General features: G+C 44.7%; 1 protein-coding gene across 1 annotated transcript in view; it reads left to right on the top strand.

Annotated features, from left to right (window-relative positions):
• The window catches only part of ADAMTSL3 (ADAMTS like 3), a 712,540-nt gene that overhangs the window by 545,655 nt on the left and 152,255 nt on the right, over positions 1 to 14,630 (top strand). The window contains exons 14-15 of the mRNA XM_077470182.1: positions 733 to 880; positions 984 to 1,068. Coding sequence (XP_077326308.1) covers positions 733 to 880; positions 984 to 1,068 — 233 coding nt within the window. The remainder of the gene's footprint in view (positions 1 to 732; positions 881 to 983; positions 1,069 to 14,630) is intronic.

Genomic DNA, 14,630 nt, shown 5'->3' with positions numbered 1-14,630 from the left:
CTACACGACCCCATACGCAACAAACTAGGCTGCTCTGTGTCTTCTGACACCTATCAGAACCAGCATTAACTTTTTTCAGCAATTTGAGCTACAGTAGCTCTTCTTTTGGATCAGATTACATAGGCCAGCCTCTACTACCTTCGTGCATCAATGAGCCTTGGCCGCTCATAACCATGTCCCCAGTTCGCTGGTTTTCCATTCTTGGACCACTTTTAGTAGGTTCTGACTACTGCAGACCGAGAACATCCAACAAGGGCTGCAGTTTTTGAGTTACCATTATAGTATGGCCCTGGTAAAAGTCTCTGATATTCTTATGCTTGCCCATTTTTCTACTTTCAACACATCAACTTCAGGGATAACATCACTTACTGCTCAATATATATCACCCATGTTTAGGGACCAATGTGAGTCTATAGGGACCAATGTGAGTGTGCAATATACAGGGATAGGGACAATTGTAGACACTAACTCAGGTTGAACTGGATGGACTGGTGTCTTTATTCAACCTTACTAACTATGAAACTATGAAACCCACCTTCAGACGGATGCCATTGTGATGAGATAATCAATGTTATTCACTTTACATGTCGGTGGCCATAATGCTCCCTATATTTTCATCATCAACCCTGAGAAGTGTATTTGGAAAACAACAAAATATACAATAGTGTTAATTACTATAATAGTCACATTTTCAGTCCAGGCTTTGCTATTTATTTTTATATATTTATTCAGTGTACGGTGACATGTGGAAAAGGATTGCGTTATAGAGTGGTGTTATGTAATGACCATCGTGGGCAACACACAGGGGGCTGCAATCCCCAGCTGAAGCCGCATATAAAGGAGGAATGCATTGTACCTGTACCATGTTACAAACCCAGAGGTAACAGAATAGAGTGCTTTGATTTAGAAGTTCTTTAATTTAACACTTTTTATAAAGGACCTTTATTGGTGTACAATGAAGATTTGTGTCGTTTGTCTGCTAGAAAAGTTCCCTGTGGAAGCTAAACATCCGTGGCTGAAACAAGCACAGGAACTAGACGAGACTAGAACAGCATCAGATCAGCCAACGTAAGTAGAACTTCTGTTTATCCCAGTAATCTCAGCAGGATTAAGACATTCTGTAGGCACTTTGCGTCTTCATAAAATAACAATGTACAGTGTGTTAGCTTCACGGCTCAAATGTTATATATATATCTACATCATGCCTCAATGAAACACTGCCTGTTCCCTTCTTACTCTTTTTAGCCTGTTATTGAGCCTTCATATTGATGTAAACTAGACAGATCCTGCTGCAAGATTTTTTTTCTGTGCCTTTTAAGATTCTTAAAAATTCAGTCGTTGCTTAAAGTGTAGCTTTGGGTAAAAACAAAAATGACATATATGCTAAAACCAGTCAATAGCATTAACACTTCTGAATCCGACCTATAACAAAGTTGAATTCCTATTGATTTTGCTAGCAGATCTCCTTCCTTTAACCAATTCAGTTACGGAGGGTTTAACCCCCTTCATGACCAGGCCATTTTGTTTTGCAATACAACACTGCATTATTTTAACTGTCAATTGCGTGGGGGTGCGACACTGTACCCAAAAAAAATTATGTATTTTTTTCCCACAAATGGAGCTTTCTTTTGGTGGTATTTGATCACCTCAGCAGTTTAAATTTGTTGTGCTATATACAAAAAAGACAATTTTGAAAAAAAAAACAATATTTTTTACTTAATACATTCCCAATAATATATATATATTTTTTAAAATCGAATTTCTTCAATTTAGACCAATATGTATTCTGCTACATATTTATGGTAAACAAAATCCCAATACGTGTATATTGATTGGTTTGCGCAAAAGTTACAGCGCCTACAAACTATGGTATATATTTATTTATTTATATATTTCTTACTAGCAATGATGGCAATCAGCAACTTAGGCTGCTTTCACACTGGTGTGTCGGCGCGGTAGTTTTTGCGGAGGTTTTCGGCTGCTAGCGAGGCGCTTTTAACACCCGCTAGTGACCAAAAAAGGGTTAAAACGACCCGCAAAGTGCCGCAAAGTGCCGCTGCAGCAGCGCTTTGCCAGAAGTCCGGTGGCGCTGCACATTAAATTCAATGGGCAGAAGCGGTACCGCTCCAAAGATGCTGCTTGCAGGAGGTTTTTTAACATCCTGCCAGCCCATTGCCTCAGCATGAAAGCCAGAGTGCTACTAAAGGGGAGCCATTTTTCAGGAGCTTTACATGTGCTATTTTTAGCCCAAAAGCACCTGAAAAACACCTCGGTGTGAAAGGGGTCTTATAGCGGGACTGCTATATTGCGCCAGACAAATTGGACACCTAACTGACACTTTTTGGGACCAGTGACATTATTACAGTGATCAGTGTTCCTGCTTAGCAGGAACACAGGATCAGCATATTCCCATCAGAAGGGCAATCTGCCTTGTTTACTTAGGCAGGCTGCCATTCTGCCTTTCTCCTGAATGATCGGCGGGTTCCGATGGACATCAAGTCTGCCAGACTCACTGATTGGCTCCTACTGTATCCAATCACAGCGAGAGTGGGTCGCCGGTGGATGCATGATGTGTATATATATATATATATATATAAAAAACACTTGAGCCCAAGATAGCGTACCGGGTTCGTGATCTGGCGCAGAGGGCCGCCCTGCTGCAGTAACTTTACATTGAGCAGTTGCTAAGCAGTTAACCACTGGACCTCCGGAATATTTACACCCCTTCATGACCAGGCCATTTTTTTTCACTGCTTTACTTTAACTGACAATTGCATGGTCGTGCAACGCTGTACCCAAATAAAATGTATGTCCTTTTTCCCCCCCACAAATACAGCTTTAATTTGATGGTATATGATCACCTCTGAGTACGTTATTGTTTGCCCTAACAAAAAAAGAACAACAATAAAAAAAAAAAACTCCAATATTTTTTTCTTTCTGCTATAAAATATTCCATAAAAATATGCAAAAATCTAATTTCTTCATAAATTTATGCCAATATGTATTCTGCTGCATATTTTTCATAAAAAAATTCCCAATATGTATATATTGATTGGTTTGTGCAAAAATTATAGCATCCACAAACTATGGGACTTTTTATTTATTTGTATTTTATTTTTATTTTTTGACTATTTATGGTGGTGATCATCAACTTATAGCGGAACTGCGATATTGCAGCGGACATTCAGACACTAACACTTTTTGAGAACTAGTGACACTAATACACAGTGATCAGTGCTAAAAAATATGCATTATTGGATTAACATCAGGCGCAATCAAGGTGTTAACTGTGTGCCAACAAGTGTTTTACTATAAAAAAGAAAACTAAGCACCAATGAATAGTGTTGAATTATAAATACAATATATGAATACAATATAAACCAGGTGCATTGAAAAACTTGCCAGGCAGCAAGTGTGAATAAGAAAGATAATAGAACCACGCTAGAAATATTGGTTTACACATTAATGAACAAATGACATAATAGACTAAGGCCGTGTACACACGGGCGGACTGTCTGGCCAACTAAGTCCGTCAGACAATCCGACAGACAGTCCGTCCTACTTTTGAATGAACGGACTTGACCACACACGATGAACAGACAGTCCACTGAAAGCTTGCACGATGACGTGTACAGCACGTATGACGGGACTAGAAATACGACGTCCAATACACTGCAATGCAACCTTCGGCCGTGTAAATCCTTTCTGAGCATGCGCCATACTTAGTCCGTCCAACTTGCCTACTCACGAGCGGACTGTCCGCTGAAACCAAAGTTGGACGGACAATATTACGGAAATTCCGAAAGACTAAGGCCGCGTACACACGGGCGGACTGTTCGCCCAACCTTGTCCGCTGAACAGTGTTTGGGCGGACAGTCCGCTCGTGTGTGGGCTTTCAGCGGACAGTTTCAGCGGACAGTTGGACGGACAAGGTCTTTCGGAAATTCCGAAAAACTGTCCGCTGAAACTGTGTTTGAGCGAACAGTCCGCCCGTGTGTGGGCTTGTCCGCTGTACTTTCGAAATGAGCGGACTGTTCCCGCTCGGAAAGTCCGCCCATTTCGAGCGCGTGTACAGGTAGGCGGGGCCCGCGAAGGAAACGTCGCGGGCTCCGCCGCCTGGAATGGGCTTAAAGGGGAACCCCAACGCCGAAAAAAATCGGCGTGGGGGTCCCCCCCAAGTCCACACCAGACCCTTGTCCGAGCACGCTACCCGGCCGGCCAGGAAAGGGGGGCGAGCGAGCGCGCCCCCCCTCCTGAGCCGTACCAGGCCGCGTGCCCTCAACATGGGGGGGTGCCTCGGGGAAGGGGGGGCCGCGCGGCCCCCCCACCCCAAAGCACCTTGTCCCCATGTTGATGAGGACAAGGGCCTCTTCCCGACAACCCTGGCCGTTGGTTGTCGGGGTCTGCGGGCGGGGGGCTTATCGGAATCCGGGAGCCCCCTTTAAGAAGGGGGCCCCCGGATACCGGCCCCCCACCCTATGTGAATGAGTATGGGGTACAATGTACCCCTACCCATTCACCTGTGAAATAAAGTACAATAAAACACACAACACAGAGAAAAAGTATTTTATTGCACAGCCGGGGGTCTTCCGTCTTCGGGGGTCTTCTCGCCGGACTCCTCCGCTATGTGTGTGTAGCTCTTTTGCCAGCGGAGGAGTCCGGCTTTCTTCCTCCCCGCCGCCGGCCATTTCTCCCGACTTCGGGGGTCTTGTCCCCCTCTTCGGTTCTTCTGCCGGGCCACCGCGCCTGGTCCGGTGGCCCGGTCTTCTGCCGCCGTCTTCTGTCGCCGCCTTCGGTTCTTCTGCCGGGCCACCGCGCCTTCTTGTAGCTCTTTTACAGGCGGTGGCCCGGTCTTCTGTCGCCGCTGTCGTCGCCGCCGCCGCCGCCTTCCGTTCTTGTTCTTCTTCTTGTTCTTCTTCTTCTTCTCCTGGAGATGTTGACTCGACGATCTCTCCGGCCGGAATGCCAGAGCCGCGCTGTGCGGTCACTTATATAGTGACAATGGGGCGGTGTCACATGGTATATGTCACATGGGTTGGTCACATGGGTTGATGTCACATGGGGACTATGACATCGTAAGGGGGCGGGGTCACCATGTGACCAACCCATGTGACATATACCATGTGACACCGCCCCATTGTCACTATATAAGTGACCGCACAGCGCGGCTCTGGCATTCCGGCCGGAGAGATCGTCGAGTCAACATCTCCAGGAGAAGAAGAAGAAGAACAAGAAGAAGAACAAGAACGGAAGGCGGCGGCGGCGGCGACGACAGCGGCGACAGAAGACCGGGCCACCGCCTGTAAAAGAGCTACAAGAAGGCGCGGTGGCCCGGCAGAAGAACCGAAGGCGGCGACAGAAGACGGCGGCAGAAGACCGGGCCACCGGACCAGGCGCGGTGGCCCGGCAGAAGAACCGAAGAGGGGGACAAGACCCCCGAAGTCGGGAGAAGAGGCCGGCGGCGGGGAGGAAGAAAGCCGGACTCCTCCGCTGGCAAAAGAGCTACACACACATAGCGGAGGAGTCCGGCGAGAAGACCCCCGAAGACGGAAGACCCCCGGCTGTGCAATAAAATACTTTTTCTCTGTGTTGTGTGTTTTATTGTACTTTATTTCACAGGTGAATGGGTAGGGGTACATTGTACCCCATACTCATTCACATAGGGTGGGGGGCCGGTATCCGGGGGCCCCCTTCTTAAAGGGGGCTCCCGGATTCCGATAAGCCCCCCGCCCGCAGACCCCGACAACCAACGGCCAGGGTTGTCGGGAAGAGGCCCTTGTCCTCATCAACATGGGGACAAGGTGCTTTGGGGTGGGGGGGCCGCGCGGCCCCCCCTTCCCCGAGGCACCCCCCCATGTTGAGGGCACGCGGCCTGGTACGGCTCAGGAGGGGGGGCGCGCTCGCTCGCCCCCCTTTCCTGGCCGGCCGGGTAGCGTGCTCGGACAAGGGTCTGGTGTGGACTTGGGGGGGACCCCCACGCCGATTTTTTTCGGCGTTGGGGTTCCCCTTTAAGCCCATTCCAGGCGGCGGAGCCCGCGACGTATCCTTCGCGGGCCCCGCCTACCTGTACACGCGCTTGAAATGGGCGGATTTGCCGCCTCCTTACGTGGGCGAGTCCGTTCATTTCAAAAGTTGAGCGAACTGTTTGCCCAACCTTGTTCGTCAAACAGTCCGCTCGTGTGTGGGCAAGTCCGCTCATACAAATTTTGAGCGGACTGTTTGACAAACTGTTTGCCGAACAAGGTTGGGCGAACAGTCCGCGCGTGTGTACGCGGCCTTAGTCCGCCAGACTGTCCGCTGAAAAAGTCCGCTGAAGCCCACACACGAGCGGACTGTCCGCTGAAACACGTTTCAGCGGACCAAGTCCGTCAGACAGTCCGCCCGTGTGTACGCGGCCCAATATTAAACAGTCCCAATAATAATGATATTCACAAGTGCTCATGCTCAAATATACATCCGTGCTCCTTGGTGCTCAGACTGGGTGCCCCACATAGAAATACACTCAACTATCGCTAGTGTGGTCAACCAAGCATGTGGGGAGACCCCTGGAGATATCCGTTGCTGGCAACTTCTTGAAGTGGATAAGCCTCATAGAGATGAATAGGAGTACACCAGATGGTTGACCGCTGGCCACTGTTCAGCTCGATTCCTGGGAGTTTGGTCATGGGAAGTCAGTCGCAGTGACGAGATCAAGATCACTGCGACTCACTTCCGCCCACAACCAAACTCCCAGGAATCGAGCTGAACCGCGGCTAGTGGTCAACCATCCAGTGTGGGCCCATTTCACTTAAACAAATCACCTGCTATTTACACCAGGTGCCAGGATATAGGCAACTTTACATGTGAGTGTAACCCACTTGTTTTTTACTAATAAACCTTTTTAAGCGGTATTGCTCAATGAGGTTTCCTTTTTACTCCTATTCTTCACTATGTGGCTTATCCACTTCAAATAGTTGCCAACAATGGATATCTTGAGGGGTCTCCCCATATGCTTGTTTGACACACTAGCGATAGTTGGTCAATACCTAGGGATGAGTGTACATCTATGTGGGGCACCAAGAAGCACGGATGTATATTTGAGCATGAGCACTTGTGAATATCACTATTCTTGGGACTGTTTAATATTAGTCTATTATGTCATTTGTTCATTAATGTTGTACAAGACGCCAAGGTTGGGTCCTGGACGGGTACTATGTGGCGCCTATATTTGGGATGTGGTCCCTTTAAGGGAATCATGGTAGGCCTCAGGGGGTCACCCAAAAATGGGTGACAGATTCCGGGGATAGTTTTCGGGAGAAGACTGATTCGTGGTCCTCTCTATATTTTAAGAGAGATAGTTGGGACCCGGAATTTGGGAGGCTCTAAAGTGACATTTGGGTGGGAAAGAGCCTCCCTCCCTGACCACAGGGGGTTAACAGCCTCCAGGAAGACAGACAGCCTATAAGACAGGAAGTAGTAGAGAGGTGGTGGTGAGGAGGAGAAGGAGATGAACACCTGTCTGAGGAGCTGTCTGACTGTGTTGTTGTATTTGCTGTTTGCTGGTTTAGAGGCTGCAAAAAGTTCTCTGCAAGGACTTTATTTTTGATTTAATTATAAATAAATATATTTTGGTTTCACCTGATAACGGTTTATGCACTTAATCCCGCGGAGCTAGTATCCCCAAACTTCACAATGTGTAAACCAATATTTCTAGCATGGTTCAATTATCTTTCTTATTCACACTTGCTGCCTGGCAAGTTTTTCACTGCAGTTGGTTTATATTGTATTTATATATTTTATTTAGAATTCAACACTATTCATTGTCGCTTAGTATTCTTGTAGTAGTAAAACACTTGTAAAACAGTGTAGTAAAACAAAGTGTTTTACTACACTGTGGGAGGTGCTTTTACTAGGGGATTACATGGATCCTAGTCCCTGTTTTGCAGAGACATAGGATCCATGCCTTCACTCTTGTCAGAACAGCGATCTGCCTTATTTACATAGGCAGGCCACCATTACGTTTCTCTGCAGGATGATCGGTGGTTGCCAGCAGACATTGAGTCCACAGTACCCGCCGATAGGCTCTCACAGAGGAAGTCAGCTGCCGGCGGCGGGCATGCCTGCCCCCTACCTGGAAATTTTGGATCATGTATATATATGTGATCCAGTACAGAGTAAAACTGATATGGGGCAGACCTTAAGTGGTTAACAGGATAATAATGGCGGTGATTCTGCAGTAAAATCACCACAGTATTTTGACAAGGTAGTTCGTAGATGGACATGTAATCTTAGATAGGGTTTAAGAAAACAACAGTTCTTTTTGTAATAATTGTCCCAGTGCTGTAATAAAAATAAAAATAGGCTATTGCAGTAATACTCATCTCATCTATTCTTCTGCGGTGCTGTCCCCTACAGACTCACTGCTCCAATAGCCACCACTAGTCATCTTCAAGATTAAATAAAGGTCAGCATAATTCACGCAGAACTAAAGGCAACATTTTATTCTTTTATTTTGGATTCTGTGTTGTGAGCAAAGTGGGGTAGGGGTAGGAGGACGTGGGTATGCTAGGAAAGGTATGCCCTACAGTATATACCAAAACCTGAAAGTTTTGGATGGATTAATTGCTTTACAAATGAGTCCACTAATCACTAATTAAATCTAAACTGACTTTGTAACTCCAGTACAGCTTTGAGATAACAACATGGTTTGAACAATTATACATTTTTGGTTGAAGTCAAAGTCAGGGCCCATGTGGGTCTACTCCTCACCTTCAACATGTATATCTAAGTGGATCATACTTAGAAACGTCAAAGGTGTACTCCAGTATCCAGTAGGATACAGACAGTCACAGGCACAAATGAATCCTGTTTTCTTTTTAAGGAGGGCAGCTAATCTTATTAACCAGCTTGTAACCTTGGGCGTTGAAGATATGCCCAAAAAACTTTAACAAAGTTTCCAGGATGCATCTCCTACAGTGTGAACCTGCTTCTCTTCCCCTTCCACTATTACTGGTAATTCCCAGTGGCAAAATTGACAGCCAAGATTTGCTGTGTTTCACAGGAGCAGCTGAAGCCACTTCTGTAAAATGACACTTCAAAATCTGAGAAAAATGATATAACAACACTGTTGTTACATTGAATTTACCTTTTATTCATATGTAGAATACAGAGATGACATTAGTTAACCACTTTCTTACTGGGCACCTAAACCCCCTCCTGCCCAGACCAATTTTCAGCTTTTAGCGCTGTCACTCTGTGAATGGCAATTGAACGGTCATGCAACACTGTACTGATAGCTGACACTGATAGGCACTGATCGGCACTGGTAGGTGACACTGATAGGTGGCACTGGTGGGCATTGATAGGTGGCACTTTTGGGCACTGATAGGTGGCACTGATTGCTGGCACTTATGTGCTGTGGGCACGGATTCATGGCACTATTGACACTGATTCGTGGCACTGGCAGGTGGCACTGACAGGCAGTACTGGTGGGCACATATGTGACTCTTCCTCTTTGAGACCGATATCCCTTCAAACAGAAGCCGTTGATCTGCTTTTCTTCTCCTCACGCTGCCCACGTGAGAAGAAGAAAAAACAATTACCGATCTTCTGTTTACATCATGTGATCAGCTGTCATTAGCTGACAGCAGATCACGTAGTGAGGGGCCGGGATCGGCCTCTTACTTGGATCTGTGATCACCTGAGTCTCATTGACCAGGGTGATCACAGCGCGCGCCGTGCACGCCCTTCAGGGGCTTGGCAAGCCTGCAAAGGAGAAGACGTCAATAGACGTACTCCTGGGAGGCAGATCTGCACTGTAGACATCATTCAGCTACAGAGCATATCTAAAGCAGTTAAAGCAACCCTATGGGAGAATTTTTTTTTAAGACAAAATGTATTTCTATTTAACCCCTTATTAACCCTTATCACCCCTAATTATTGGCTTCCTCCTCTTCTCCCCTTAGCTATTGTTTTACTCCTGATTTTTTTTATTCCGTTTTTTACCGTAAACATCTAAACATTTGCATTCATTTTGTTAATTTTTTTCAGTGTTGCATTTAAAGTGGTTCTTTTACCTTAGTGAATTCTCTGCATTAAGGCAAAACTCCTTCTGCATGCAGCTACCTCCCCATCCCACCCTATCCCTCCCTTATACTTACCTGAGCCCGATCACGATCCATAGATGTGAATGGGAGCAGCAGTCTAGGCTCTCTCCCTCCTCATTGGCTCAGAGACAGCATCTGGGTGCCTTGGCTCCTGCTGCTGTCAATCACAATCCATGAGCTGGGATCGGGAGGAAGGGCTCAGCCGCACTCTGTGTGTCAATGGCCATTTGAGCTTGCTCTGGGGGGCACTCAGTGGTTGGAAGAGTCAAAAGTGCCACCAGAGATCCCCAGAAGAGAAGTATTGGGGCTGCTCTGTACAAAACCATTGCACAGAGAAGGTAAGTAAACCATGTTTCCAATTTTAATAATAATAAAAAAGAAATATTCAGCATTTGCAATCACATCAAGAAAAAAAAGTGCGCAAAATTTAAAAAATAAAGTTTTCATTTGTAAATAAGTTTGCTATGCTTTGTACCATAATCATGTCATTTTATAGGTATTTTTTATAAAGCAGTATAAGTAACATGCACCAAACATTTGCTGCAGGTATATCTATCTGGTGCATAAGCTTTAAGTGACAATCATTGATTCCCATGCAGTGAATGTTTGGTGAATGTCACATTCACTGCTTTACAAATTTGGCCTTAGTGCATATTATAGCTGATTAACTTTCTTACATTTGAAAATGTTTGTTGTTTGGTTGCCTTTTCGGACTCCTGTTATTTACCAGTTTTAACAAAACTGTCTTAATGAATTGTAATTTTTCTTTACAATTCACATGCCATGTAGCTGACTAATTTTGAAACACTATACAGCACTGGCATTCAAGACAGCAAAAGTGTCGTGCTTAGGCGCATGTTGTAACTTCATAGCAATGATATATCTGTCTAGTAATGGTCTCTTTGTGACTATGAGCAGAATAGAATACGTACGGCTGTACTCCAAAGCACAGACCTGAGCATTGCCAAACCAGCCTCGTGCTAGATAAATACCTTGGCCTTTGCGGTCTACCACGGCTAGTGTCCTACATTTATATTACTGTATAACATTCAAAGAGCTTTTTTTTTCTTTACTGGCAGAATATAATATGACTTGTTTTAAAATCAGAGCCAAGAAAAATGTAAGCCTGACCTTTTTTTGTTTTTAGTTGTGGAATGTGATGACAGTTGAAACCCATCATGATTTTAAACACTACCCCCTGGGCCCTCTTCGTTACAAAATGGGCTTCGACATTGTTATTTATTATTTTTCAATTATTTTTTTGTGCAGCATGATAGATAGTTCTTAAAGCATTTTTGTTATTTGAGATCCACAGTTGATCAAAAATGTTGTTTATACTGAAGTGCTCCTGCTGTCCTCTGGGTCTTGTGCCTGGACTTCTTTTAAAGTCAAATAGGTTGAACATGAATGTCTATACACAGGAACATAATTATTTGAAGAGGTTCCGTAGCAAATCTTAACAGGCTCCCTAAAATACCAATTTCCACATTACATCCTATATACGTGAATACTGGGAACGAGTGCACCTGTGTGTTTTAAATTTCCCACATTCATCCAGTTGTCAACACTTCCATAAGTGTTGAGTTCATTAGGAGAGTAGTTGACAGTAATGAGCCCCACAGTGCCATTACCTGCTGGATGTTCTGGGTGCCATTCCTGCCCAAAACACTCGTAAGCACTTGTATGTATTGACCTATTTGAAACAATGCACCATTTTGGTGCCAGTCTCTGGGAGGGCTCATCAGACATGAGGATTATGCACTGAGAGTTGCTTTTTGACACCCGTGTTTGTGGCATTGCTTCCATAAGTGGTGAGTCCATTAGGAGAGTCATTGAAAATAATGAATTCCATAGTACCAATGCCTGCCAAATTTTAAAAATGCCATTGCTGACTACAAAAACTTGTAAGCACTTGTAAGTGACTCAACTGAATCAATGCTCCCTTTTGGCACCAGTGACTGGGGAGGACTTACTGGGCATAAGGATTATGCATTAGGAGTAGCCTTTGACACCTGTGTTTATAAACACTAGAGAACCTTTTAGGAATTGGTAATTACTGTCTTATCTATTAAGTTGGCCATAGATGAATCGAATTTCGGCCCGTCAGCTTGTGGCCCTCCCTGTTCAACAGAAGTCAATAGTTGAATCAACTTCTGTCAAATTAACAAGTTTGTAAAGTTTTCTAAATCAGGCTGCAGATGCTGATCAGTGTATTTTGACAGTGGCGGGACTGCTGTCAGAATGCAATGTCACAACAAGGGTATTACCCCGTCCACCTTGTTTTCGTGGATGGAGGGATCTGTTTTTTTTTTTTGTTCAGCCAGCCACCCATCTCTTGGCAGCATAGGTTTGAGGTGTGTGTGCTATTGTTCAGTTTTAAAGTGTTACTAAACCCAGAAGCCTGCATTCACTATATCTGGTCCCCCACAGTACACAAAACATGGAAATGCAATTGTTTTAGTAAATACAAATTGCTAAGTACCTTTTTTCATCAGTAGTGCTATTTGTATATAAATTGACCAACTGACCATATTTTTATAAATTATATAAGGTCTGGGATTAAAAGTACCATTTCAGTCTTTGCAGATGACACTAAGCTATGCAGTGGAATTACATCCTTACAGAATGTCTCCAACTTTCAAGCCAACCTCAATGCATGGTTTAATTGGGTGAATATGTGGCAAATGAGGTTTAATGTTCATAAATGTAAGGTTGGACGTTTGCTGGGGGGCATTGTCAGTGTGCCTGAAAAATATCTGAACAAATTAATGGTGTGGGAAACTACATGGCAAATGAGGTTTAATGTAGAGAGGGCGGTAATTAGAGATCTTGAAATTGCACACAAGCATTATGTATGGATTCTTCCGCCTCCTCTGGACCACGATATTTACAGGAGCTTATTGTCTTTAAATCAGCTTGGAGAAAGCATTGCTCCCCAATATTTAAACATGATTACATCTGTGTGCAGTAGGGGGGATTGAGTAAGGTATCAAAGCAGTCATCCATAAATGGTGGACATTTCAACCTACTTCTACTCTGGATTTATGCCACGTCATGCCAGGTGATGTAAGAGGAAGGCGGAGTCACCCGTTTATGTCACTGAATGGCCCCACCCCCAGCTATATAACAGCTGTCACTGAGAAGAAGCATCACTCAGCGGAAGCCTCCCATGGATGCGGAGCTGTTGAAGCTTTTTTTTTATTTTTCGGCTCGTCGGGTGGTGTGAGATGGATCTACATCGTAAGACATTTTTATTTTTTTGGCTTTTAATAAAGGACTTGTCCCAAGGTGTCTTCTGTCTTTTTTACGATTTTTGACAGGTTTTTTTGTGAAATGGTAGGGGTACAATGTACCCCTTACCAATGCACATAGGGGGGAGGCCGGGATCTGGGGGTCCTCTTGTTAAAGGGGGCTTCAAGATTCCGATAAGCCCCCCGCAGACTCCCACAACCACTGGGCAAGGGTTGTGGGGATGAGGCCCTTGTCCCCATTGAGGTGCTTTGGGGGTGACTCCAAAGCACCCCCCATGTTGAGGGCATGCGGCCTGGTATGGTTCAGGAGGGGGGCGCTCTCTCGTCCCCCCTCTTTTCCTGCGACCTGCCGAGTTGCGTGCTTGGATAAGGGTCTGGTATGGATTTTGGGGGGCCCCTGTGGAATTTTTTTTACAATTTTGGCACAGGGTTCCCCTTAAAATCCATACCAGAACTGAAGGGCATGGTATGGATTTTGGGGGACCCCCACACATTTTTGTTTTACATTTTTGATTCGAGTTCCCCTTAATATTCATACCAGACCCAAAGGGCCTGGTAATGGACTGGGGGAAGGACCCATGCTGTTTTTTTCAATGAGTTGTATCTATATTTCCGAGGCCCGACAATTCATTACAGCTGTGATCAGTTTTAAATTACTTTTTTCCTTTAGAAATGTAATTTTGCTGTGGTATTGTTCTAAAAACAGGAAAACTTTACAGGCATACTATAGACACCCACCAGGCACGATATTTAAAGGAATATTTCATTTTTATTGTTTCACTTTAAGCATTATTAAAATCACTGCTCCCGAAATAATGGCCATTTTTAAAACTTTTTTTGCATTGATACATGTCCCCTGGGGCAGGATCAAACACTTTTTATGGCAATAGCTTGCATATAAGCCTTTAAAATTAGCACTTTTGGTTTTTCATGTTAATGTCCCACTTTAACGGTGTTCTGCAGCTTTCGAATTTGCCACGTACACTGCATAACAGTCAATGTTCAAGTCGAACTTAGGTTCGACTCGAACATCGGGCTCATACCTAGTGGTTGGTAGGTTTTTAATATGTTTACTGGATTTATGTCCTAAATCAATAAAGGTATGACATGTGATTTTAATCAACAAGGAGTCATCACATGGTGTGATTCATGGGTTCATAAGAATTTTGGAGTTCAGGGGAAGGTTGAGCCCATATCCATTTCTCTTATGTGATATTTATGGTTTCGTTTTGCGAAGGGCTCCCTCGCTTGGTTCATGCTGGCTGTTACAGACCTGGTAGGATTCTGTAGAAAT

Source organism: Lithobates pipiens, unplaced genomic scaffold (assembly GCF_037356315.1).
Source record: "Lithobates pipiens isolate NorthernLeopardFrog02 unplaced genomic scaffold, aLitPip1_a1.2 Scaffold_8, whole genome shotgun sequence".
In the NCBI taxonomy this organism is placed as follows: Eukaryota; Metazoa; Chordata; class Amphibia; order Anura; family Ranidae; genus Lithobates; species Lithobates pipiens.
This window is presented reverse-complemented; position numbering and strand designations above follow the sequence as displayed.